The 10,543-nt window shown below is 43.6% G+C and overlaps 1 protein-coding gene across 7 annotated transcripts in view; it reads right to left on the bottom strand.

The window, feature by feature from the left end:
- Nucleotides 1–2,250: 2,250 nt before the first annotated feature.
- FBXW11 (F-box and WD repeat domain containing 11) overlaps nucleotides 2,251–10,543 on the bottom strand; it is a 122,329-nt gene continuing 114,036 nt past the window's right edge. For all 7 annotated transcript variants that reach the window (XM_029050357.1, XM_029050358.1, XM_029050360.1 and 4 more), the window contains 4 exons: nucleotides 9,893–10,003; nucleotides 7,605–7,683; nucleotides 5,601–5,787; nucleotides 2,251–5,032 (listed from right to left, as the gene is read on the bottom strand). In XM_029050357.1, the coding sequence (XP_028906190.1) occupies nucleotides 5,626–5,787; nucleotides 7,605–7,683; nucleotides 9,893–10,003 (352 nt within the window). In that variant the 3' untranslated portion in view covers nucleotides 2,251–5,032; nucleotides 5,601–5,625. The remainder of the gene's footprint in view (nucleotides 5,033–5,600; nucleotides 5,788–7,604; nucleotides 7,684–9,892; nucleotides 10,004–10,543) is intronic.

Genomic DNA, 10,543 nt, shown 5'->3' with positions numbered 1-10,543 from the left:
ACTGAAGCACAGAGAAGCTAAATGCTTGCCCGAGGTCACGCAGCGGTGTCAGAATTAGAACCCAAATCCTTCAGACTCCCAGGCCTGTGGCCTATCGATGAAACCTTCCTGCAACTCACTTGATTACCCCAATCTGCAATTCTTTATTTCCCCTATCTTTAATTCGTCTTAATGTCTGTCTCCACCTCTTGAGTTTAACGTCCTTGTGGACAGGGATCACATCTTCCAAGCTGTGGTACTGTACTCTCCCCAAGCACTGAGCACACGGCAAGCCCTCAATACTATTGATTGATAAATGAATGTTTGTGTTTTTGAGCTGGCATCTCAGATAAAGTAATAATAATGATATCTGTTAAGCACTTACTATGTGCCAAGCACTGTTCTAAGCGCCAGGGTAGATACAAGGTGATCAAGTTGTCCCACTTGAGGCTCGCGGTCTTAATCCCCATTTTACAGATGAGGGAACTGAGGCACTGAGAAGTGAAGTCACTTGCCCAAGGTCATACAGCAGACGAGTGGCGGAGCCGGGATTAGAACCCACGTCCTCTGACTCCCAAGCCTGTGCGCTTTCCACTGGACCACATCGCCTCAACAAGTAACAGACTACTGGAATACTTAGTACCTTGCTTCTGAGGAACTTTTAACTTCATCATCATCATCAGTGGACTATATTGAGTGCTTACCGTGCGCAGAGCACCGTACTAAGCACTTGGGAGAGGACGATACAACAGAATAAACAGACACATTCCCTACTCACCAGTTTACAGTCTAGAGGAGGAGACAAACATTATTAATTCATTCAATAGCATTTATTGAGCGCTTACTATGTGCAGAGCACTGTACTAAGCGCTTGGAATGCACAATAATAATGGTACTTGCTAAGCGCTTACTATGTGCCAAGCACTAAATACAATCAGGTTGGATCAAATCCCTGCCCCACACGGAGGCTCACTCTTAATCCCCATTTTACAGATGAGGTGACTGAGGTCCAGAGCAGTTAAGTGATTTACCCAAGGTCACACAACAGAAACGTGGCTGAGCTGGGATTAGAACCCAGGCCTTTCAGGCTCACGTTCTCTCCACTAAGCCACGCTGCTTCTCTATAAATCATCTGCCGACAAATCTGTTGCAGATTTGTCCATTCCAAGCGCTTAGTACAGTGCTCTGCACATAGTAAGCGCTCAATAAATACTATTGAATGAATTTGGAGATATGAACACAAGTGCTGTGGGGCTAAGGGGGGAGCGAGTCCCAACTGTCCAAAATACTCTTCCAAGCACTTTGAGCGGGTCTTTGCACTCAGCAGGCGCTCACTAGATATCACCGATAGACTGGTAAAGCTTGATTGTGCCCTGCCAGCCTGGAGCTGCAAGAGATCGAAGCTTGCTTCTCACCATTTTACTCCCACTGTTCAATCTCCATTTGACTGCATCAAGCACCTCAAAGGAGTTCACTATTAACTCTAAAGAGAGACGGGGGTCGGGAGGGATGGCGATTACAACTTTTCCATCTTTCTCTCCACGACTCGTTTCGATTTACGCGACTATTCGTTCGGCTAGTCACGATGACCGCGGCCGGGATTGGCAGAGCTGTTCTGATCCTCTTTGCCTCAGGTGGTAATGAGAGATTTTTGCGATCCTAGCAGGACGGGCCATCTTATCCCCGACGCAACATGCAAGAATGGAATCTTCCTGGGTCCCCCCCTCTGCTGATCCGGGTCCTTCATTGGTGACCCCGAAAAGTAGAACGTGTCAACCGCCTCTGCTGTACTGCACTCTCCCCAGCATTTAAGTGTGGTAAGCGCTCAAAAACCATGGACTGATTGCCGAGGCACTAAAGCAGATGGAAGTAACTGAAATGTGAATTAAATAACAATAATTATAATAATAATAATAATGGCATTTGTTGAGCACTTACTATGTGCCAAGCACTGTTCTAAGCACTGAAGGGGCAGAGCCCTGACTTCTGCTCATCAATCAGCTCAACGCCCTGTGTCGGCAGTTCGGCGCGAAGGGGTGGAGAAAACACTAGGGTCACACTGACTGTTCCGACCACAGAGGATTAACGTAAGCTTCGAGCCAAACTTTTTCAGGGCCAGCGCGTAACCGAGATGGGAGCTCAGAGCACTCGGTCTTCGACCTCGCTGGACAGCGCAGGTGATGAAAAAGAGGAGTCCGCAAATTTTAGTCGCGAAATCCCTGAAACAGAACACGCGTTACAGTATTTGTTGAAAAATTATTTAACAGAGTATGAGAGTACAGAAACACTTTATTAAGAGTATTAATTTTAAATTAGTATTTGAAATAACAGTTGCATAAAGCCTGGATTAGCTGTAATGCATAATACTCATACTTGGTTTGATGACATTTCTTAGCAATTTACCGGACAAATTCAAACTCGTTTTTTTATTAAGCACATTCCACAGTACAAAGCTTTAGATCATGAACAATATCTGTACAATTTAACAGGTTCGGGAAGCTGTCCATACACAAATTTGTTTCAAACAGATCATTGGCAAACATAATTAATTACAAGTTAGAATTAAACTATCCCAGTGCTTCGAAACATTAATATAGCCGTAATGTACAGTTGCTCGATTAGGGTTAGCAAAACAAAGTCCAGAGTGCCGTCGGGGATGAATTCGATTCACCCCAGAAGTCCGAGTTCCTTGGATGCCGATACCAAGTCTGCTGCTGCGTTCTAAGAAAAGCGCAATCGAGACGTTCTCTGCGTGTTCAAAAACCATGATCTCCCAAGGAAAAAACAGGAATCTTCACTTTATACATGCATTAAAAAAAAAAAAGGACTCCACTCTTTTAAGCAATTCCTTTTTTCTTCAGGGCCGCGAAAGCCCCTTTCCGTAGTTTCCTATTGAAGCTAGAGGGTGAAAAGGGGACGGGAAGCCACTTTCACAAACTACAGTCAAGCTGACAAAAACGGCTGGGTTATGGATGCTGCTCTTTTGCACTCTGAGGTTTGATCATCTCGAAGAAATAAATATTGCTAGTGACATAGAGGAGGAAGTCCTAACTTGAAAACACACATTGATCCCAACACCTTCCTCGATGCAAAGGGTGAAACACGCCAAGACAATCTGCACTTTAGTAGCATTTGTGGGTGGAGGGATCATTCTGAACAGAATGATAGGCAGAGGGATGGATGACTGCTAGCTGTACTTGTTCCACTGTATTTGAATTATGACTGATTGGTCCTTTAAAAGTGACTGACATTCCTGACTTAAAAAAAAAAATCAAAACAGGTCACATAAGAAGATAGGGAATTACAGGGAATTAGGAATACTAGCTGACACTTCTGGGTCAATATATTATTCACAATTAACTAATGAAACGGTCTATTTCACACACACACACACACACATACATTTTTAAGGGTGTTTTGAAACTGAAGAACCAAAAATTTCTCTCTTTCTCTCTCTCTCTCACAAACACACACACGTGTACATTTGAGGGTGTTTTGAAACTGAGGAACCAAAAATCATCCCACTGAAAGCCGCAGTCATTTAAAGCCACCCATGGGAATCACCAAGATGCGTTCCTGGTGAATTTTACTTTCTTATGGAAGAGTGCTACTAATATATGCGTCCACATTATAGTAAAGGCAGGAAGCCCTTGCAACTTCAGAGATTTCCTCACAAGATGTGTTAAAAAGCAAATAAAAATCATAGGTGAGAAATGCTAATGCCACAGCCCAAGAACCGCTCTTGAGTGGCAGCACGCTAATCAAAAGAGATGATTTCTAGAGCCATAAATATGCATGATAATCACGGGAGTCCTCTGATGCGGTCACACTTCCACCCTGGATAAAGTTACAAATATAAATAAATTGATCTTTCCCTCACAGATTTTCCCCCCCTACCACACAGCCGACTGACTGCTATGGAAGGTTAATTCGAAGACGCCTGTGCTAATAAAAAGACGAAAATAAAAAGGTACCTCGATCGTACATACCGCAGCACAAAGTCTAAGATACAGAACGGAAACGTTATCCATTTTTAAAAAGTTTCGAAGGTACATTTTAAAATGTAGTTCCCATTTTTAAAAAAACACAACTTATGAATACTAAAAAAAAAAAAAAAACCAAAACAGAAACAAAAACTGTAAGTCCTAGATAGCTCATATTAACCCTTTGGTGCCGGTCACGGGGAATGTCACGGGGCCAGCTGAAAGCATCCAATGTCCAGCGATCACGAGACCCCGGACTCGGCACGCCTCGCGGCTATGCTGTTATGTACATTATATCTACATGCTTATACAGGATTTTTAAATTATGAGGCAAGCACACATGTAAAGAGAATACGCGAGCAAACACCAGGGAAACACAGGCTGGGCGGAGTAGGGAGCACGGGTGAAAGAAAAAGTGAATGTTCTCCTACTAGTTCAAGAGAGCAAAGCCTGACTGACAGGTAGTCGTTAGACTCAGAGCAGTTTCTGGTGCAGAAATGAAGGAGCATCAAAAATAGTACTAGACGATTCAGAAACATCTTCGGTTTTCCCCACACTCTCCTAAGGCGACAAGTTCTGAGTTCGGACCGGCTTGCGCAGTCTAAAAGAGAGTGCTGACTCCGGGAGGTCACTCTCTACATTCTGGGCATGTGTTTGGCACCCAAATTTCACTGGAGAATGCTGATCTTTAAAGTCAGACAAAAGTGCAAAGCAATATAAATTAGGCCAAGTCTTTTCTTGACTTCTGATTTACTTCTGTGAAACAGACTGTTAAGTCAGTTTATGTGAACAATTTACGTTTGAAGCATTCGATTTTTCATTGCAGTGATGGATAGGCTTCTTGTCTACTTGACGTTGATGAACTGTAGCGAACTTCTCGAAGTAGATGAAGGAATACAGGATGCGTGTTTTGTGTTTGTTTTTTTTTTTTCATTTAGCTTTGTGCTGTTTTGCATCTACACAGCAGCTACAACCAATTTCATCTTGATATTTAGATGTGAACGAACGAACATCTTTAGGCATGTAGGCGTATAAGAGCCACATATCCAGTAGTTCAAGACCGTGAAACCCTGAAAGAGAGTAACGGTGGAGGTTTAACAAAAAGGCACCCCCACGATGAATATCAACGATTCTCCAGTTAAAGACGAGAGATTTCTTTTTAAAAAACAACATGATCTTTGCAGGATGGTAGCTTTGTGTAGTTTAACCTTTCCTGTTAATGGCATTTGTCACTGTTAAATGACAAAAATAAAAGTGTTCCAGTGCAGGGGGTTAGGTGACAAGGAAGTGCTGAGGTGGGAGTTGGAGGGGCGGGAATGGTGAACGTAGGATGGGGAGATGAGAGATTTAATCAAGGAAGGCCTCTTAGAGGTGGTGTCATTTGAGGGTGGGAAGAGCAGTGCTTTGCTGGATGCTCAGGGCATAATACCGTGAGAGCAGGGTGAGAGCCGGAGGATGGTGCCGTTACCGGAAATTCTGAACACCCCTAATGGTCTGCAGCTAATCCTCCCAACCAGGGCTAAAAGTACCTGGGATGATAGGCATTACTGTGGCGAGGCCCACCCCCACCAAAGCAATTACATTTAATTGGCAGAAATGCAACCTGGCACTAAAATGGCAGAATAAAAAGAGATTTACCTAAAGCAGGTAAAAGTGCAGACTGTTATCTAGAGATGTAAGTGTATGTTCTGGATGGAGAACGGGTCTCATTCTGGGCACTGGGGGGCACATTGAGGAAATCCCAGATCAGAATAGTGTCATCGTGGGAGCTGCTAATGATCTGAAACTCATCAAACTGCAGGCGAAATACACGTCCTGAATGTTCCTGCAACACAGAACGATTTTGTTAATGCAATAAAATCGGAAAACACACCCCCAAAATGGATCTTCTATTGTCTGAAATGCTACAAACTGGAATTTAGCCCCTTACTAAGAGACAAAATGCCCCCCCCCCACCCCCTTTTTAAGTTAAATTGACTGCACCTCTCAGTTTAGAGGTGAATACAAAAGGGGCTCATCGAGCAAACATAATCAAAGGGAATTAAATGTGGAATGGGCACTCTCTCTGCCACCTGAGCTTTGTCTCTGAGGCAGAGAACTGCGATTTGTAAAAACTGTGTAAAAACTGATGGGACCTTAACGGCATTTGCCTGGTTAAACAAAATCTGTGCCTCATGGGATGAGCATGTACCTTCAACTGTTAACGGCACCAATTTCACAAAACCATCAAAAGGGTTTGTGAAAAGCTTAGAAAAGATGCACTGAATTTCTCAAAATAAACCCAAAACAACCAGTTTCAATATATCAATGATATTCCCAATTAACACATGTTCTGAAACGTCGGGTTTGGGTCACTAGAGATATTATAAGTTCTTTTAAAAAAATTTAGTGCTGATGAAAAGGGTCAGAAAACCCCTGGAGATCTAGGCTGCTTCTCATCAGAGTCAAAAAGATATTGGTCAGGCTAGAGTGAGAAGCCATAATACCACACCCCTGGTTTTCTGCCAATCAGCAGTGATTTGGCAAAATAAAAACCTCACATGGATGTTGTGGGGATAAAGTGTGATCCTTTATGTGAAAATATTCTGGAAAAATGAAAAGTGCTGTTCAAGCATAAGACAGTATGATTATTATTAGTGAAATTACCCCGCTAAGTTATCACATAAGTAATGGATTCTTAATCTGGAGAGCCCAGTCCTACAAATAAAATAAGAACGATGGCATTTGTTCAGCATTTACTTATTTCCCAAGCACTGTTCTAAGCGCTGAGCACTGTTTCTAAGAAGACTAGCTTAACCCCTCAGTAGTCATTCACAATCCTTGTTAACTCCGAGCCAACTGGGATGAAACCTGCCATACTCAAAACACCCATTTCCTAAACAGACACAACTCACAGTAACCCAGAGCTCAGGAACAACCGGTAACAGAGGAGAGAAACAAACACTTAAGAACCACAAAATTTGGCAACCCCTAGCTTCTTTTCCTTTCGATGGAATCTGAAAAATATCCCAGTCTAGCTGACTGTGGCATCTCCAGGAATCCCCAGCCAGTGAGGGTAATCAAAATCAATCAATGCCATTTACTGAGTGGTCACTGTGGGCAGAGCGCTCAACTAAGCCCTTGGAATAGTGCGATAAAATAGGGTGCATCCACTGTTTCAGAATTTAGGAACTTATGTGTACTCAATTACTTACTCTGACCACTCTGACCACTTGAATTTGTAAGTACTTAAGGTTGGAAGCCCTGTCAAAATGGAAGTTCTACGAGGGTAGGGAATGTGCCATTTCTTTATTCTTTACGTCCCATTCCTTACATACTATTACTACTGCTGCTAAAACTCAGCTAGCTAAGGAATGGTAAAATCCATCAGTAAAATCCAATGGGCCTGTGCACAGTCAAAGTGATTCCTCATTTCAAGTCGGAGTACACAGCCCTCCAGTCCACACTGGTGATCAGAATCTCCTCTTCTCAGCCCCCAGAGGCAACTGCCTTCTTCCGCCCGCAGAACCGGCAGACTGGATGACTACACTCGTGAGCCCCATTCTGAGGAACTGAAGGACGGGATATCTATCGAACGGAAGAGCCGTCCTTTCCAAAAGGCACACGCAACTCTACTCCCCCGATTGACCCCAGCAAACATACCACCAGTGTACGCAAGCATAACGTGCTTGCCGGGGCGCGAGGGTCGAGAGCAGCTTGCAAATCCCAAACTTTAATTTTTCTGCAAAGGGAGATGAAAGCACGAATTACATTTCAGAGTTAACCGAAGGCAATATAAGTTTCCAACATAATAGAAGATACATAATGTCAACTACGCATATGCCGGCATTTTCCTGAAGATGTAGCGTTCTCTGATGATCTGCTGTTCACCACTACAAGTGGATCCTGCAAAAAGGCTTGAACCTCTAACTGCGGGCTCCCGTAGCTTTGAACAAACTAAAGATCTGCCTTGGAACTACAGAAACATTGGAAGCTTAAATTGAGAAGGAAAAAACCCTCAATCTATTACCATTCAGGAAGGTGGGAATAGCAAGTTAATTGAAGGGCAGTTTCAAGTCAATTTTCTGTTAACCATTTTGGACTTGTTTTATCAAGACACGAAGTTATCCTTGAAAGGACGCCTCCTCCCCCTCTGCCCCCCACCAAAAAAACCCAAAAAACCTGATTCATTGTTGCACACTAAGCTCCATCACCACTTAATGATAATGATGATGCTGGTATTTAAGTACTTACTAGGTGCCAAGCACTGTTCTAAGCACTGGGGTAGATACCAGGTCATCAGGTTGTCCCACGTGGGGCTTACGGTCTTCATCCCCTTTTTACAGATGAGGGAACTGAGGCCCAGAGAAGTGAAGCGACTTGCCCACGGTCACACAGCTGACCAGTGGCAGAGCCGGGCAGACATTAAAGGAAACTATTTTCAGCTGCATTTGCAGGCAAGGATGAGACCGCAATCAGTTTTCTCATCTGGACAATGGGGATAAGGTGGATTTTGACCGTCATGCATCCAATCTGATAGCTTTGTATCTAGCCCTGTGTTTAACACATAATAAGCATTTAATAAACGCCATTATTATTATTATTATCGTGAGTAGCGCCTTCTTTAAAAAAGGACAACTATACAGCTGTCCTTTATTTTGAGATATGACATTACTCATAACAGTCATGTGTATCACTATTATTACATACTGGTTATCAGTGGTAATCAGTAGTAATGCAGGACAAGGACAGCATGAATAATTAAAACCTACAGACTCAAAGCTTTTATTTGAGGTAAGATAAAGAGAAAGCAAGTTGATGGTAAATCTCTTTTTGACGGGCAACCACTGGAGGTTTGGGCGGAAAGGACAACATTAGTGATAGCAGTTTGGTTGGAGAGGAGAGGGTTGGGTTTATTATTGTGATTATTTATTACTTATAGTAATGATCTGTGGTATTTGTTAAGCCCTTTTTATGTGTCAGGCACTGTACTAAACGCTGGGGGTAGCTACAAGTAAATCAGGTTGGGCAGAGTGCCCGTTAAGCCCAATTTTACAGATGAGGTAACTGAGGCACAGAGAAATTAAGACGACGAGTAGCAGAGCCAGGATTAGAACCCAGGTTTCGTGATGCCGTGAAGGTAGACCAGAAAAGATATGACAAAAGATTGAATATTTGAAAGATGTGAATATTTGAACATAAAAAAATGTGGGTTGCATGAGAGAGATGAGTCAAGGATAATGCCAAAGTTTCAGGCACAGGAGTCAGGGACGATACTGGTGCCGTCGAGAGTGACGGGAAAGGCTGGAGGAAGTGACGGGGTTGAAGGAGAGGAGCTGGGTTTTAGAAAAGTTAGGTCTGAGGTGTCTGCGGGAAATCTCAATAGAGATGTCCTGAAGGCAGGAGGAAATGCAAGACTGCAGAGAAGGAGAGAAACCAGGGCTGGGAGAGGTGGACCTGGGACACACCTGTGTAGAGATAGTATTTGAAGCTGTGGGAGTGATTGAGTTCTCCAAGCGACTGGGTTTAGATGGAGAGTAGAAGCGGACCCAGAATTGAGCCCTGAGGGACGGCATTGGAGGACTCCCACGGTTAGGGGGTGAGCGACAGAGGAGGAGCCCCTGAAAGAGACTGAGAAGGAGCATCCAGAGAGATAGGAGAGGGCAGTGCTGGCGAAGTCGAGGTGAAGAGGTGCCCGGAGGGCTTGAACATCATGCCAACCGGCACCTTTAGAAATATCCGGAGGTCTAGCTGAGGTCACTTACTAATCACCACAAATTACCCATCACTCTCAGGTTTTCTGACCCCAAGGATCTTTGTAATCCAGGGAAAAATAGATGCCACACAACAATTTCATTTAGGTAAACAGGCAATAATATCTTCAATGGGTTATCTTTGGGGATGTGACTACGGGAGGCAAATGGACACAGTCGTTAGTCTGGAATACTTACCCATCGTAGGCACCGCTTACAATCCTCTTGTTATCAAACCTGATGCAACGAACTAGTTCTTCGTGGCCTTCGAGAACCCTTAAACAGGCCCCACATTCGATATCCCATAGCCTTAAAATAAAACGAGAAACAGACAATTACCAATTGTACTTATTGAGCGCTAACTGTGTACACAAAACACTGTTAAGCACTTGGGAGAGTACAATGTTAACAGGGCTGGTAGACATGTTCTCGGCCCACAGTGAGCTTAAGTTTAGAATCTGGAAACACAATTCCAGCATATTTTCCTTTGATGCAGTGTGCTGTAAAATCCCATTCTAGCCCCCTTCCCTCACCTTCTCAATATTCGGTGACCAAGGGTTATGAACTGATGAAGAATAAAGGCCCTCGGGAGCCGGGAGGACCCGGGTTCTAAATCGCAACTCTGCCAACTGTTTGCTCAGTGACCTCGGCAAGTCACTTCACTTCTCTGTGCCTCGGTTACCTCACTTGCAAAATGGGGATTAAATCCTCTTCCCTCCAATTTAGACTGTGAAACCCCTACGGGACAGGGATTGCGTACAATCTGATAGACTTGTACCTACCCCAGAGCTTAGAACAGTATTCGACATATAGTAAACACTTCACAAATAGCCTTTAAACAAACAAGGA

This window comes from Ornithorhynchus anatinus, chromosome X1, assembly GCF_004115215.2.
Source record: "Ornithorhynchus anatinus isolate Pmale09 chromosome X1, mOrnAna1.pri.v4, whole genome shotgun sequence".
Classification (NCBI taxonomy): Eukaryota; Metazoa; Chordata; class Mammalia; order Monotremata; family Ornithorhynchidae; genus Ornithorhynchus; species Ornithorhynchus anatinus.
Note: the sequence above shows the minus strand (reverse complement) of the source record. Positions and strands in the feature narration are given on the sequence as shown.